The 16,846-nt window shown below is 38.4% G+C and overlaps 1 protein-coding gene across 1 annotated transcript in view; it reads left to right on the top strand.

Annotated features, from left to right (window-relative positions):
- The window catches only part of NOL10 (nucleolar protein 10), an 85,658-nt gene that overhangs the window by 3,399 nt on the left and 65,413 nt on the right, over positions 1-16,846 (top strand). The window contains exons 2-11 of the mRNA XM_043917069.1: positions 1,228-1,273; positions 3,472-3,570; positions 6,496-6,573; positions 7,749-7,786; positions 8,817-8,953; positions 9,671-9,736; positions 11,180-11,240; positions 13,173-13,258; positions 15,131-15,209; positions 16,376-16,525. Coding sequence (XP_043773004.1) covers positions 1,228-1,273; positions 3,472-3,570; positions 6,496-6,573; positions 7,749-7,786; positions 8,817-8,953; positions 9,671-9,736; positions 11,180-11,240; positions 13,173-13,258; positions 15,131-15,209; positions 16,376-16,525 — 840 coding nt within the window. The remainder of the gene's footprint in view (positions 1-1,227; positions 1,274-3,471; positions 3,571-6,495; positions 6,574-7,748; positions 7,787-8,816; positions 8,954-9,670; positions 9,737-11,179; positions 11,241-13,172; positions 13,259-15,130; positions 15,210-16,375; positions 16,526-16,846) is intronic.

Below are 16,846 nucleotides of genomic sequence, written 5' to 3'. Positions count from 1 at the left end.
CTCTTGCATTGGCAGGTGGACTCTTTACCACTGAGCCACCAGGGGAGCCCTTTGCTTGTGTTAGTGTGATGTAAAAGAACATATCGAGTGCTCAGAAATAAAGTTTAACATCACCTTTAGTTGAAGCATTATTGCCTCAAATGAAATCAGAACAATATAATCACAAAGACTAGTGTAAACCCACAAATCAGTGTTCTGAAGACAAAGGCAGGAGGAAAACTCTGGCTTGGAGTCAAGCCCTTCAAAGAGTGACACGTGTGCCAGTGTCCACCCTTCCTCAGGTATCACACATCACAGTGAGGGTCTTTAGGGGTGGGTCTGCATGACCAAAGAGCCCTAAAGATTGTAATGTCTGGTGTCTAACATGGGCTGTACGTTGGGTTTGTGCTTTTAGAAATGATATCTATTAATCTTTCTCTTGGTTTTCTTTGATTTCTTGAGCATATGTTTTCTTAACCTCATGATTATTGACACTTTGGGAGGGACAGTGCTTAGCGTACAGGCTGTCCTGTGCGTTGTAGGAGGTTTGGCAGCATCCCTAACGTCTACCCACTAGATGCCAGGAGTGCCCACCCCACCCCATTGTGCTACCAAATACGCTTTAAGAGTTGCCAGATGCCCTTTGGAGGCAAAATTGCCCCTGGTTGAAAACCACTGCTTTAAGGTAATTGTACTTTATTAGTGCTTCATCATTGGACCTTTTCATGCAATGAGATTATATTGCTAGCTAAAATAAGGTATAGTAATTACAGAACTAAATGTGGTGTCTGTGAATATGACTTTTAAGAGTATCACTTCTTTATTATCAAGTCTCAGCTATTTATCTAGTTTTATATTTTGTAAAAAATGTGTTTATTTGAGACAGTTTCTCCATTTAATGTTTTGCTTTTTGAAATTTCACTTCAAGTGGTTCCATGTGTTAGTTATAACCCATAATGTTTGAGGCTTACTGCTTTCCCTTAGGTTGATTAGATGAACTAGTTTTCTCTTGTGTAAAATATGGTAGTCCTTAAAATTTATTGTCTAGTAAAGGAAAATGCATACCAGAAAAAAATCCATTATGCCAGGATGTAACAGTAGGGTTAGGACTACAGAGTGTTTTCCTTTTCTCTGTTACATAATCCTTTAAGGTTCCAGTTTTTTATATGAGCATGTATTATTTTTTGTAAGCAGAGAGACAGTTCACGTAAATGTGTTTTAAAATGAAGTCTCTTCATTTTCTTTAAGTGGCTTTCTGACAGGAAGAAGAGGGCACTTCAGAAGAAAGATGTCGGTGAGTATAATTTTTTTTTTCATTTCAGCCACATTTGTGATCCATGTTATAATGCTTTTACTCACTTATTGTTTAAGTGAATGTTCACAAAAACACAGTGGGATTCGTGCAGTGGGAAATAAACATTCTTGTCTTTTCCCTCTGAAGAAAACTTGTTGTGGTAAATACAGTCCTGTGGGCATGGGGTTTGATTTTTACCTACTCACACGGCAGTCGGTTAGCCTCTTACTGTTTCATGGATGATGGCAGAAGTCATAAGACTCCTGGATCAGAGACAAGGACCCCATGAGTCATGTGGCACAGCAAATAGCGTGAACACCAGCGTTCTTCGGTCACTTCCCTGCCCAAAGTCCCATGGGGGCACTCAGGGTGGCCCAGATGGGTGCTCTGCATGCAGTAGGTTTGTGCTACAGCTGAGGAACACTGAACATAGGGGTCCACCGCCTTTAAAGCAAGCAGTAAGCCAGCTGGCTCTTTGTCTAGAGGAGACTCACTCGTAAAGCTTCCCAGCTGCATAAATAATGCTGAGAAATGACTCAGGTAATGGACTGGCCGGGGCCTTACAGTCTTGCCATACCCACTGAAGCAATCCTAGAAGGACTAACTGTCCTAACGGTTCCATAATCGCTTTATTTTCCAGCGTATTAAAATCTTTTTCCGTTTGTTAAATCCATCTGTCAGTTTTTGAGATGCAGAGTTGTTGAACCTTTTCTTTCTAAACAAAGTAATTTTATATACAGGACATATAAACATGAACCCTGAAAGATCATTGTAGAAGATTTTGATTCTTTTAAGTTAAGACAGCAGGGAAGATAGGCTTGTAAGATCAGTTTGTAACTTAAATTGTTTCAGACAGACTTTCATTAAATTTTCTGTTACAACTTGTCATGTATGAAAAATGATTAACTTTCCATATATTTTCTTCAAGTTATTTTCTACAAATCAAAGACCTAAGATAATGAAGGGATTTCTGGATGTGAGATAAATACCTCAAAGCAAGTATCTTGGAAAAGTAGGCTTTATATAGTATCTGTAAAATTAGAAAATTAAGGACCTCTCTGGTGGTCTAGTGGTTAAGAATCTGCCTTGTAATGCAGAGGACGTGGGTTCGATCCCTGGTTCGCGAAGATCCCACATGCAGTGGAGCGACTAAGCCCCTTCGCCACAACTCTTGAGCGCATGCGCCTAGAACCCGTGCTCCACAAGAGAAGTCACAGCAATAAGAAGCCTACACACTGCACCTAGGGAGTAGCCCTCTCTCGCCACAACTATAGAAAACCTGTGCTCAGCAAGGAAGACCCAGTGCAAACAAAAATGATAAATAATTTAATTTTTCGAAAATTAAAACTTTAAATCAAAGGAAAGAAGCAATTGCTGCTTTCACAATGTTTACTGATTCTGATTTCTTCTGTTTTTCTCTTTGCCACTCCAGTGTTCAAGTGTGTAAGCAAACAGACTCAGATCATTTAGAGGAAAAAAGTAGTTCACTGACTACTTCCTAACCCATCTCAAAACTATCCCTGTCTTCCAAGCTGTGTGGCCCACTCCTCCTTAGCTGGTTTGAATCTTACGTTCAGGCTTAGTGACCGAGGCAATGAGGGGCCGGACAGTCACACTCGGTCCTTGCAGAGGGCACATATAGCAGCCAGCCAGAAGCCACGCCCCCTTGTGTTAGGGAACCCGTTTTTGAGAGTCCGTCTTAGTGTTTTAACCCAGAGAGATTAAGATTGCTGTAAGTCTTCTCTAGCCTGGGTCCTCTTGGCTGCAGATCAGTGCTGCCAAGGAGAGGCAAAAGTCAGCTTGGTACCAGTTTCTTACATAAATTTTTAAAGATTTTAAAGGTTTAAGCTTATTATTTAGCCATGATCCATGATTGAATAACAGTAGTGGTTTAATGTTTATTCTGCCTCCGTTAATCCAGGGCTTGAAACTGGATGCTTGATGCACTATTACAGACATTTTCCCCCTATTAACGGTGATACTCTTTGCTTTTTGAAAAGGACAAATAAAATGGTTTAGAAAAATAAGGCAGGAGCTGAGAGAAAATCTTGCTGTGTAGTGGGGCTATGTTGGTGCCTTCCCAAGGCTGGGAGGCACTGGGTGGTTGTTTATAGGGACTGCTTTGAATGCTGTGTCTTCCTGTGACACAGAATAAGCACATGGCTATTAAACCAGTTATGTATTTTCTTTCTTCGCAGATGTCCGTAGGAGAATTGAACTTATTCAGGATTTCGAAATGCCTACTGTTTGTACCACTATTAAGGTATCAAAAGATGGGCAGTATATTTTAGCAACAGGTAAGCATCGTTTTTGTTATAATTTAATGTATGTTTCATAACAGGAAATGCTTTGGAGGGAAAGGGAGAATTATTCTAATATTTTAGTATTAAAAAATTTCAAGCATACAGAAATACTGGAAAAATTGTACAGTGAACAGCCATTTACATATCACCTTAATGCTTCAATAGTTTGCTGTGTTTGCTTTATTACCTGTCTATCCATCTCTCTGCCATCCATCAGTCCACCCTGTGTTTTGATGCTTTTCAGAGTAAGTTGTAGATGTTAGTATCATTCACCCCTAAATACCTCAGGTGTATGTCATTAACTAGAGTTCAGTATTTATTTATGGCTTTTTAAAAAAATTTGCATAAGTAAATAATTTTGATGACTTTGGACAAGTGTATATACCTGTGTAGCCCAAACCCCCAGCAAGATCCAGAACTTTCCTTTAACCCAGAACATTCCGTTATGCTCCTCACAGTCAATCCCTGCCCCAACTCATGTATAGCCAGCCACCTCTCTGTGATTTACTTTTTCCCCACAGACAAATTTAGCCTGTTTTAAATAGACTCTTTTGTATAAATGCAGTCATGTACTATGTATTCTTTTTGTGCAAGAATTATTTCACCTAGGACTTCGTATTTCAGATTCATTCATGTCATTGTATGTGTGAATAGTTCTTTTTTGGTTGCTGTTACCAAGTGATATTTCCTTTGAGGAATATGCCACACTTTGTTTATTCTTCAGCTGATGGACATCTGGGCTATTTTCATTCTTTGGCTGTTATTGATAAAACATTATGAATCATCCCATACAAGTCTGTTTTAAGGACATTGCTGGGTCATAGGTTAGGTGTGTATTTAGTTTGATGAGAACCTGCTAGGTATTTTTTCAGAGTAGTCAGATCATTTTATACTCCCACCGACAAGGAGTGAGAGTTCCAGGAAAGTTCATTTTTATCATAATGATTTCCTCTGTCATGTACTAGTGATTCTTATGCTACTAAGACCTCATGTTAACAATAATTCATCAGTAGAAAAAGCCCTAAAATATAGGGAACTGGTATTGTCCTTTACAGCAACATTACTCAACCGTTTTTGGTTCTGCTTTTGCTCCATATATTCTAGATATTGTCCACTTACTTTTTTATTGTTGTTTTTGACTTAACATTGATCTGTGTCTCTTTACCAACCACTTTCTTGTTTGACAGAACTTTTATCCATCTACATGCTATTCTCTTTTGTTCTGTGTCAGTGGTTGTCTCATTACTAACACTGTCCATGTTTTTTAACCTCCAGTTTTGTGTTCAGGATATAGACTACAATTGTAGATTATGTATAACATATATATAACGTAGAGAGCATGTATGTGATATGTGGTACTATAATGTGTGTGCTCAGTCACCCAGTCATGTCTGACTCTGTGACCTTGTGGACTGGAGCCCCCCAGGCTCCTTGTCCATGGGATTTGCCAGGCGAGGATACTGGAGTGGGTGTCCATTTCCTACTCGAGGGGATCTTCCTGACCCAGGGATCAAACCTCATCTCTCACATCTCCTACATTGGAAGGAGGGTTCTTTACCACTAGTGCCACCTGGGAAGCCCATGCTATACTATGTACTATTTTTAAGTGAGATCTTAGGCTTTGATCCATGTCAGAAAGTATAGGACTACTTCATCGCTTTCTTTTAGAAGTATCCTCATTGGTTTATGAACTTGCCTGATGGTCCAGTGATTAAGTCTCTGTGCTTCCACTGCATGGGGCATGAGTTTGATCCCAGCTTGGGGAACTAATTTCCCACATGCAATAGGGCATGGCTAAGAAATTTTTAAAAATAGAAATATTCTTACTGGTTTTAAAAATCAGTCTTTTCCTGATTGCAAATGTGATAATCTTATAAAAAGTGTAATAGAAATACACAGGAGAAAATGCGAAAGACCCTAAGATTGTATTAAAATATACCAGGTGTCACTGTGCTTATTCCTCCATCGTTTTTCTGTGCAGAGGACTAGCATTGTCACAGTCGAGTTTTACAGAGGCCGGATCGTATTAATATTAGGAGCACTACCCTGCAGGGCTCACCTCTCTCGCTGTATTCCCTCTGCGTTTCACTTTATAATGTGTTTTGATAGCTTCCATGTCAGTGGTTACAGGTCTCTGTTATCCTCTTTATAAGTCATATAATGATTTACCATCATTTACATAACTGTTTCCCTTTCAGTGGACATTTAATTTGCTTTCATCTTTTGGCCATTTGTAAATAATGCTTCAGTGAACATTCTTCATGTCTTTGGTACACTTATGGGTGTGTTTCTGTAGAATAAATTTGTATAAATTGAAATACAGATTTAAGATGTAAGAATATCACATATTTTACAAATACTGCCAGATTGTCCTTCAAAGAATTTGTAACAATTTAAACTTGTCACTGCGCTTTCGTGCTGGCTCAAACAGTAAAGAATATGCTTGCAGTGCAGAAGACCCAGGTTCGATCCCTGAGTTGGGAAGATCCCCTGAAAAGGGAATGGCAACCCACTCTAGTATTCTTGCCTAGAGAATTCCATGGACAGAGGAGCCTGGTGGGCTACAGTCCATGGGATTGCAAAGAGTTCGACATGACTAAGCAACTAACACTTTCAAACTTTCACTTTCATGCTTGTTACCAAAGTATGAGAGTAGATTTTTTTTTGAATATCCACCTCAATGCAGATATTAACCAATTTCTCATCTTGGCCATTTGATAGATAAAAACTAGTTTTTAAAAAACGTACCTTGTTAGAATATTCGTGAAGTTTATTAGTTATTTGTATTTCATTTTCTGTGTCTTGTTTGTTTATATCCTTTGCTCATTTTTCCCTTCGGATGTTGGAGAGAGCCGCTTTTAAATTCTTTTTGTTTGGCAAACTTATAATAGGTTTTACATCCCATCGAATTTTTTATAGGAACATATAAACCTCGAGTTCGATGTTATGACACCTATCAGTTATCCTTGAAGTTTGAAAGGTGTTTGGATTCAGAAGGTAAGAGATTATATTTGAATTCACGAAAATACTTTTTACATTTGGGTACTTTTCTCCTTTTTAAACTGGGCGTGGGTTGTGTATTAGTTACAGTAAATGTGGCAGCTTTGAAAAATTCATTTCATTACTCACAGCTCTATAGGTGAAGTCCGTGCAGGCTCGCCTGTGTTCTGTGCTCAGGACTGACCTCACGATGTCAGCGGCATGGGACTCTTCAACAGGCCCTGGGCAGGATCTTTTTTCTCAAACTTGCAGGTGGTTGGCAGAACGCAGTTTGTTGTGGTTGTTAGGTTGAGGTCCCGCTTGCTGCTGGCTGTGAGCCGGGGGGCCACACTTGGCTTCTGGAGGCCCCTGATTGCCTCCTCACCTGGTCTCTGCCTCTAGCTGGAGAAGACACTCACTGTTTTTAAAGGGCTCGGGAGAGTTATAAATCTCAGCTTTGCCATAAAATGTGATGTACTCACAAGAGCGGTGTCTCCTCATGTTGACAGGGTCCACCCACACTCTCCAGAGTAGGGGACTACACCCGGGGGAAGGTCAGTGGGGTTGTTCTTAGAATTCTGCCTGGTACTAAGGGCAGGTTGAGATGGGAAGTTCATCTCCAACATGGAGATGGCCCCATGTTTGAGGTGAGGGAAAAAGAAGTTAATGGAATTTGTATTCTCCTAACTTCTTGTACTCTTTTTTTAAAAAAGCAATACAAACTCCATAAGCTGCTAATAGTAACTGTTTTCACTCTTTAGTTTTGTTTAGCAGGTATACTATGAATGAGTAAAAAGTTACTGTTATCTTTTTTCAAGCAAACATTTTTGAGCTTTTAATGTTTGTTATTTTACTTTGAACATCTCAGAAAAACTGTGGCAAAATTTACGGATCATTATATTTTGTGAATTTATTATCTAATTTGCTGCAGTTCTCTAGAAAATGTAGCTGATCTGTATTAAGAAACTATAAAACATTTAACTTTCTACTTGGTGTTTTTTTTTTCCCTCTTGGTGTTGTAGGGGCAATATAGTATGACATCTTTGTTCTTATTTTATGTAGATGGCAAAAAAGGAAGCAAAACCCAGCATTTGTGTATAATGTCTGTGTTGAATTAGAATCTTTGCATCAATTTTATATTTTTATTAAAAACATTGATAATTATATTTTTCTTACTACTTCTTATTTTTCAGTTGTCACCTTTGAAACTTTGTCTGATGACTATTCAAAGGTATGTTTTATAGCATTGGTTTGTACTGCCTGTGCTCAAGAAATGAATGAGTGGAATTTATTTTTTTGATAAGTGTTTTTATGGTATTTCCATTGTTAAATTTTAAGTAGCTATGCAGTAAAATAAGACCTGTTGTTTGCTATTAATATCTGTTTAGTTTGTCTTGTGAATGTGACAGCGAGGATGGAGATAGTCTTTGGCAAGTCTAATATCAAAGTAAGTTTTCCATAGCATGTATGAATGAGGCGGTACCTATATTTTTAAGAATTGGTAGCTGTCATCTTTTTAGACCATCTTATATCCTAGATGTGTGATTTTCATTATTGCACTTAAAGTAGTATTGTTTGCCAGGTTGCTTTCAGTTTCTTATTCACATGTGAAAAGTACAATAGCAGGTTGTTTGCTTAATACTCTTAACCATGCAAGTAAGTGGTTGTAGCATACACTGAAGCAGTTCAAGACACAGCTTATATATTTACATTTGTTTTTTTTCTTTTTGGTGCCGTTAATGCATCTTTCAGCTCTGTGGCCATTTTCAGCAGTTACAGGATTGTCAGAAGTGCCTTATTAAATTCAAGATGAAAAATTTTTAGTGATGTCAGGTGTCACTGTGAAGGAAAATTGAAATTCCAGAGCTGGCATGTTTTATATATTGTCTTCAGTTCTGGCAACTATGGAGTACAGTTTCCATAGCCTGTGGCAGCTATTTATTGTATGTTTTGGAACATTCAATTTTATGATATATTTTCTCTAGATACTGATAAATTTGCTTGTAAGTCTTTCAGTTACAAGGTAAAGTTTGCCAAAAAACCTATCTAGAATGCAGGAAGGCATTAAGTAACTAACGGAGAGGTTGATTCTTAACATATTTCTTAGCCATGATGGTGAGTTGTGTTTATACACGTGTGTTTACAGAGAGCAAGAAAAAGGAGGAGGTGAGAGTTTTTCTTGCTTTGCCAGTTTCAGTGATGATGAAATAAACACTTTATCTAGAAACCTAAGCAAACTAATTTTCTTGTTTCATTTTCAGATTGTCTTCCTGCATAATGATAGATACATCGAATTTCATTCACAATCAGGTTTCTACTACAAAACCAGAATACCAAAGTTTGGGCGAGATTTCTCTTACCATTATCCATCCTGTGACTTGTACTTTGTTGGTGCAAGGTATTGGGTCTAATCACCCTTTGTTTTCTCCTTTCCAGCTTCCCAAACTGATTTCTATTCTTAAAATGGAGGAGCAGGATTAAAAGAAGAATAAGACATTATCCCTGCCTTGTGGTTGCTCAGAGGGTGTAGTTCCAAAGTGACTGGCTCATTTAAGGGTCACATCCTTGACTTTCACTGGCATGGGGCTCTAAATCTAGAGACATGGTAACCCAGCAGGGTGACAGTGGTGGGAAGTCAGTATCTTAGCCCCATTGCATGTGTTCTAAAGCATTTTATTCTTAAATGCTACCCTCTTTGTGATTATCCATTTTAGAAAATTGAGAAAACATGAAAAAGAATAAAGAAGAAAAAAGTCACCTATTCTATAATTATGCCACCCAGAGGAGGCCCTTATTAGTATTTTACTGTTATTTCATTGTAGTCTTGTTATACACTTATAGATACATTTTGGATCTCGTATTCTGTTATTTGTAAATGATATTCTACTTAACAACTTCATAATATTTCCTTGGCACATGGATGATTGAAATCACTCTTATGCATGAACAAATTTACAAATAAGGTGATTATCTTTTAGGTTTAGAGTACATTTTTGTATCAGTTTTACAAAGGGAAGTGATGCCTTATGACAGATACATGTTTCTAAAAATTATACTTACTTGAAGAAAAGTTCCTTTAGTTTACTGGATTTTTAACTCTTTTATTGTTTGGCAGCTCTGAAGTTTATAGATTAAACCTGGAACAAGGACGGTACCTGAATCCTCTACAGACGGATGCTGCGTGAGTGTTGTTATAAGCATCCTGCTGTATTTATTTTGGCCAGGAGATGGAGCCAGACACCCAATTAGTTGTCACATAGCCTGTGTTGCATTTAATCAGAGCTCTCTGGGCAGCTTAGGTAAAAGAGTAATGTTAAATTTTCTCTTACACACAAAAAAATCGCTGAAAGACCTGGTGATGTCTTAAAATTAAAAAAAAAAAATTTTTTAACCTACCCGAGAAGGTTTTAACTTAGCCCAGAAATTCAGTTATTGTTTTTTGCTGTGTTCTTTAAATTTTCATTCATGATTTAATTTTCTGATATTTTCTCTTGTAGGGAAATTTTGAATTAACTCAGAGTACCATTTTTAAATTTTTATTTTTTATGTTTTTGCTAGTGGACATTTAAGATTTTTTTCATGTTTTCTTTTTATCACGTGTTATAGTCTTTACTTTTGTTTTATTCATAGAGAAATATTTTAGGAATGAATCTGTCATAATATTAATACTGAGTAGTAGCAACAGCAATACAGTAGTGAAAGTGCTTACTATGTGCCAGGCTTTATTCAGGATTTTATATATATTCACTCATTTGAAGCTTATAGCAAAATTTTACAGTATAGGTACTATTATTACCTCCATTTTACAGATAGTGCAGCTGAGACTCAGAGAGGGTAAGTAGCTTGTTTAAGGTCACACAGCTAGTATGGAGTGGAAGCTGGATTACTTCTCATCTAGGTATATAATGAGCTTGCTAGAGTTTCCTTATTGCTTTGAAAGGGATTTCTAAAGGTTGGCCGAACAGGTAATGATAAAAACCAGTAAACTCTTGTTATCTTTTTTTTTTCCACATTGGTTTGAAGTACCAATTGTACTTCTTAAATTGTAACACCATGATGAATCCTTGAATAATAAAGAGTTATCTGCTCTTTACTTCCAGAATTTCCTGTTTATAATAGCAACTTTTATTTATTGAGGGTCTTATAAACTTTAGACACTGTGCTGAGCATTTTATAGTTTTTTCATTTAATCCTCATAATGACAATATGAAGTTGGTGAACACCATTTTGCAGAAAAAAGAAAAGTCGAGCCTAGGAGCAGTGGACTCAACAGGCTGGCTAAGCCTCCGGATTGGTGCTGTGATAGCCTGTGTTGTTTTGCTTTGGGAGAAGATTCTTGGGAAATGTGTTCTGTGGCGGAAGGATAGTGGTCTTGAAGCAAGCCCTTCCATGTCTCATCCCTGGCAGATAGAGTGTCACCCACCGGGGTCTGAAACTCCAGGGCCCTCGTGCCACGCACTGGACCTGGTGTTGCCTTGGTGCTTTTCACATGCAGATGAGCAAGTCTGCTGGCTGCCGCCTTCTGCACAGCAGTGGGTTTCCTCCTTGTTTAGGAAGGTTTTTGAGTGTCCCTCCACCTAAAGCAGATGCTAAAACTCTCTCTCTTATCACTTTACTGTTTTAGGGAGAATAATGTTTGTGACATAAATTCAGTGCATGGCTTATTTGCCACAGGAACTATAGAGGTAAGCATACGTTGACTTCATTTTGAAGAACATCCACCCTGCATTTGCCAGCAGAGTTTCATGTAAAGACAGGTCACTTGGTTCCTAAGAGCAGGGTGCTGATGGGAGACAAGCCCCTGATTTGCTTTTCGAGTGAACGGTGGGTCAGGTTCCTGGGAGACACAGCTGTGCACTTGCTGCAGACTGTGCCCCTCGGGGCTGGATTTGGCCTCGGGGGTGGGTGGCCGTCATCACTGGGGGCGAAGTTGATAGTCGCCAGCTCGTGTGTGGCGACCACTCTTGCTCTTCACCAGCTCTCTGCTGCTTGTTAGTTTTATGACTGCATTCCTTTCCCTGAGGCTTATTTTTCTCATCAGTGAAATGGAGATGATAAAACTTAGCTTGCCAGCTGTGTGGAGGCGCTGTGCTGGTGAAAATCACATGGAAGAACCTACATGAGAGCATTATAAACTGTAAGGGGACGTAGAGTGTGATTTGGACGTCCTGTATAGTATCACTCAATTATGCACGTTTTCATTTTAAACTACGTAACACCTTTGACTCAGTGTCTTTCATACTTAGGAGTTTTTCTAGGTTTTCATTTTTTAATTACAATATTGTTAAATACAGTAAAAAAAAAAAAAGTAAATATGTAAAAAATGTATTGTTAAAAAATGCCCTTCTGTGCCTTCCAGTCACCAAGTCCTGTACCAGAGGTGACTCTTTAATGGCTTGGAATATTCTTTCATTTTTGTTTTTCTGTGTATAGGCAGGTATGCATATGCATTAGTAACTTGTTTTTAAATGTTTTTCACAAAATTGAAATTATGCTGTGGTTCTTCATTTGCCTTTTTTTTTTTTTTTAGTGTAATGCTATATAATGTACATGTTTATACACTGGTGCTTGTAATTACTTGTAAAACTAAGGTAACTCTTTAAAATTGATGGATAAGATTCCATTGTGTAGATGTACTGTAGTTTATTAAACCAATTCATACAGATGTAATGTGGATTTCTTTGCTCAAGTTATTTTTAGGTTAAAAGATTAATATTTGAAATGGATTGCCTGAGTTTGATTTAATGGAAATATATAAAACTATGTTGACTGTGTTGTAAAAACTAGTATGCCAAAGTTAGGCCAGGGAAGCATTATCTTGCTAATTACTTTTCTTGAGATTACCAAGGGGAAATTTTAAAATAACTTCCTTGACACATTTGTTTATTTGAATAGAGTCCTTACAGAGCAAGCTAGGCTAGACATCATGAAACATGCTGTGTAAGAGAAGTTGTGAATTAGAGCAGGCTTCTCTTTCACCAACTGTTTTAAGACCAGCCATGAAACTTGTTGAAGGGGGAGCAGAGCACCCAGCCAAGAGGCTGGGTTCCTGAAATTCCTTCGGTTTTTTGATTATTCTGTGTGTGTGTGTGTGTACATAGTCATGTTCAACCCTTTGTGACCCTGTGGGGATTTGATATTTGATATGCATAGTCAGACCACTTTAAAGTTCATTTTTACATTAATTTTGATATTATATGTTGGATTTTGATTTCTTCTGTGACAGTTATTGTAGTACATATATTAAATATTTATCACTGATACAATAATATTTACATTTAAAATTTGCCAGTTATGCCAAAACGTCTTTCATAACTCCTCTCCCCACTACCATACCAACCAGATCAAGGTCCAGTCAGGTATCATGCATTGCATCTTGGACCTTTTTTTCCTTAACCATACTTTTTTACTTTTCCTTTTTTAAATTATAAAAGAAATGCAGTTCATGATGAAACAGTTGACAGTACTAAAAAAGGTACAAGTAAAAAGTTAAAAATGTTAAGTTCTTAATCTGCACATGATAATCAGTAAGGCTTTTCATTTTCTTTTTGGGGGGTATTTTTCTAAAAATTTCCTAGTGGCAGCTGTAATTTACAGTGATTGTTCTGTTTACTTAGGGCCGAGTAGAGTGTTGGGACCCGAGGACGCGGGGCCGAGTTGGTGTGTTAGACTGCGCGTTGAGTAGTGTCACGGCTGAGTCAGAGTAAGTGGAAGTGAGTTTAAATACTCACCAACTTCTGATTTAAACAGATCTGTCAATGCTGGGATGTTGGGAAAGATTGAAGGCCACAGGAGAAGGGGGTGGCAGAGCACAGGATGGTTAGATAGCAGCACTGACTCGGTGGACACGAGTGTGAGCTAACTCGGGGAGATAGTGGAGGACAGAGGAGCCTGGCGTGCTGCAGTCCATGGGGCTGCAAAGAGTCGGTCATGACTTAGCGACTGAAGAGCAGCAACAACAGTGTCAATACTAAATTAAAAGCAGTTGCTGAAAGATGGAACTCTTAAAACATGTTTCTCTGGGGTTGTGGTTTTGTGATTGTTTTATGGAAAAATCCTTTCCTGCGGAAGCTCACTAACTGGGGAAGCCAGATGGAGTTCCGTGTTTATTTAGTTACCGTGGAACTGAGTTAAAATGTATATGCTACAGGAACTTATATTTCCCCTTCTGTAGGATCTGGTGGTGGAATCCAGGCAAACCACACAGTTACCTATGGAGTGTTACTACATTTTCATAAGAAAAACAGTGAACTTATATGTATACCGAGAAGAAATCTGGATATGTTGTAGTGTTGAAAGTAGCTTTACCTGTCGATTTAGTTGTGGGTGATTTTATTTATTACTTTTTTATGCTTAGCTTTATTTTTTTCCAACACAAGTGTTAAAAGCTGTCACCTCTGTTATTGGACATAGGTGACCTTCTAGAAGGAGAAGCCAATACAGTCAGAGAAAGAAATATGAGTTAAATATTGGCTAGGGGAGGACAGGCTTTGTTGTTTACAGGTGATGTATATGATTGTCTGCCCAAGAAACCCAGTAGAATAAACTGAAAAACTCTAAAAACTAGTATGAGATTTAAGTAAATTCGTTACAAAATAAATGTACAAAATCAATGGCTTTGATGTTTATCAGCAAAGTTCATGTAGAAAGATAAAATGAAAACCAGTTCTCATTTATAACCAAAATTGTAAAATATTGAGGGTTAAGCTTGATAAGTAACTTATCTGAAGAAAAGGACTACATTTTATTCAGAAACAAACATGACTAAATGAGCAAAAACAGTATCACCTCACCAAGAAATGGTTCCAGAGTTGAGTTGGAAGAGTCAGTGACGAAAGTTGATGCTACCTACAGGACCTGATGCGTCAGTGTAGTTGCAGGTTGAGGCTTTAGGTGGCATGAGAGGCCTGAGGATGCCAGCAGTGAGCGGCCTGGACTCTAGGTTCTGGTCCAAGGTCGTGGAGACAAAGCTGTTGAAATCAGGACTATGGCCCGCTTCTGACTCGTCATCTAGGACCCTTCTCACCCCAGAGTTCCTCTTGGTTACTGCATGAGAAACATATTCTAGATTAATAGCTGTAAACATCCATTGTTCTGTTACTTCTAGAGATTCTAGGCTCTCATCTGGGGACTAGTCTTTTTTTTTTTTTAGCTTGACATCGTTGACTTTAAAAATGAAAATGGGTATACCCATGTCTGAATATAAAACTGTTTCCTCTTAAGCCAAAAAAAAGTCGTTTCTGTAAATACCTCATTCTGGCTTAATCAAAATGAAAGATAACTGTCATACTGGTCCTTTTCAATTGGTTTTATATTTTCAGTAACTTTTATTGTTTGTTGTTACTTTAAGAATGTTTCTTAGAGTTTTAAAAGAGGATAACCTGCAATTTTTTTCAGGTGGGTTACATTTATAAGTAAAGGTTAGTTTTCATTTTGACTTAGAAAGTTTGGATACAGTTACCTTTTAAATAGACTAGAAATGTGATCCTCTCCATTAGAAGTGAAGAGTAATAATTTGTTACTTGGAAGGAGATTTGACCATATATGCATGGAACACAAATATTTTGCCTTTCAGAATCAACAGTTTGCCAACGATCTCTGCTTTGAAATTTAATGGTGCCTTGACCATGGCCGTTGGAACATCCACAGGGCAGGTAAATAGGTTTTAGCTGGAAACTTCGCTCTTAAGTTACTGTTTCAGGGGTGTGTGTATCACGGGAAACACCCACTCGTCTGTTCTCTGTGTGACCAGGCACTGAGGCGTTACTGTTTTGGCCAGCGTGGACAGGGTACTCAGATTGCCATGTTCCATCAGGACATTGAGAAGCTCTGCTTCTGGCCCCAGTGACGGGTCTGAGAGATTCTCAAGCTGAAGCTGCAGTGGGGCTACGCCTCAGGTGTCCTCTTGACTGTGGTTTAGAACAGCGTTTTCTCGAGTGTGTGGAACAGAGTTCTATGGAAAAACAAAAATTTGAAATTCTCTAGATTTTTATAGCACATTTAAATATATAGTGGAGGCTCTCAGAATCCCTGTAGACAAGAAATGTGCTGAGTCAGTGTTTCCAAAAGGTATTTGTCCAAGGATCCTTTTTTTTTCCCACCCAGCACTGTCTCCCACATCCTGTGCAGGGAGTGGTCAGTGGGACATGCCTCAGCGAATGCTGACTAGTCTGAGGAGTATGAATGAAATAGCTTCAGAGATTTAATTTCATCTTTCTCCCTTTCCTTCAAGGCAGAGCCCACATACTTTAAGTCCGTCCCGACCTCAGCATAGGCAGGAGCCCTGCTTTCAACAGAGTGCCTGTGTCATCTGTCACCTGGGTCTGAGATCCAGCTTCCCCAGGCCCCTCGCCTATCAGGATAGAGCTCAGAAGAGAACTCTGCCCCCCTCACCCCACCCCGCCCCCAAAGGTCATAGCCTTGCCACCAGCATCTGTCTCTAATCTACCACCACTGCCTTCATGATGATTCTTGTTCTTGTTTCTTTCAGCCACTGGGAGAGTGCCTGGTACATACTAGGCCCTCAATGTTTATGTTTATTAAATTCATAAATGACACAAATTCTTGTGCACTTTTTCCTTTTGGTTCCTTCCTTAACATAGCCAGGTAGTTCTGAATCTTAGTGTGCCTAAAAATTACTCTTAGGGTTGAATCCATAGAGCCATACCCTGGAAGGGTAATTGAGGAGATTGTTCTGGAGTATTTTTGCTGACTGACACTTACTTTAGAGTCTTTGTACTCTGAGTGAGGATGTTCATTTTTAAAAGTTTCTTTTAAGATGAAATATTTTATTTAAACAGAAATACCTTTTTTATTTCAGGTTTTATTGTATGATCTTCGATCTGATAAGCCATTGCTAGTTAAAGATCACCAATATGGGCTGCCCATTAAATCAGTTCATTTCCAGGATTCCTTAGATTTGATTTTGTCCGCTGACTCTCGAATTATCAAAATGTGGAATAAGAACTCAGTAAGTATGTTTTGTTGTTAAAATGACTGACTTGCCTATTTTCCTTCTCTTTCCAGTTGCCTTGTTTGAGTTATGTGGGTTCTTGGGAAAAAAAAAATACTTAGTATCCATTCAGTCCCTTCACTGGAAGTTAGTTACTTCCATGTCCTCCAGGTCGTTTTCTTCCTGTTAAAAACTTTTCCTCATTTGCTAGAACTGGCACGCATTTTTACATGTTGTTAGGTAGATGTAAATCATCATTTTAAAAAAACTTGATCCATGGGAAACCCCCTAGATTTTGAGGCTCTTTTATTACAACTTTAGGAAACTTTTAATGAGCTA

This window comes from Cervus elaphus, chromosome 11 (assembly GCF_910594005.1).
Source record: "Cervus elaphus chromosome 11, mCerEla1.1, whole genome shotgun sequence".
Lineage (NCBI taxonomy): Eukaryota > Metazoa > Chordata > Mammalia > Artiodactyla > Cervidae > Cervus > Cervus elaphus.
This window is presented reverse-complemented; position numbering and strand designations above follow the sequence as displayed.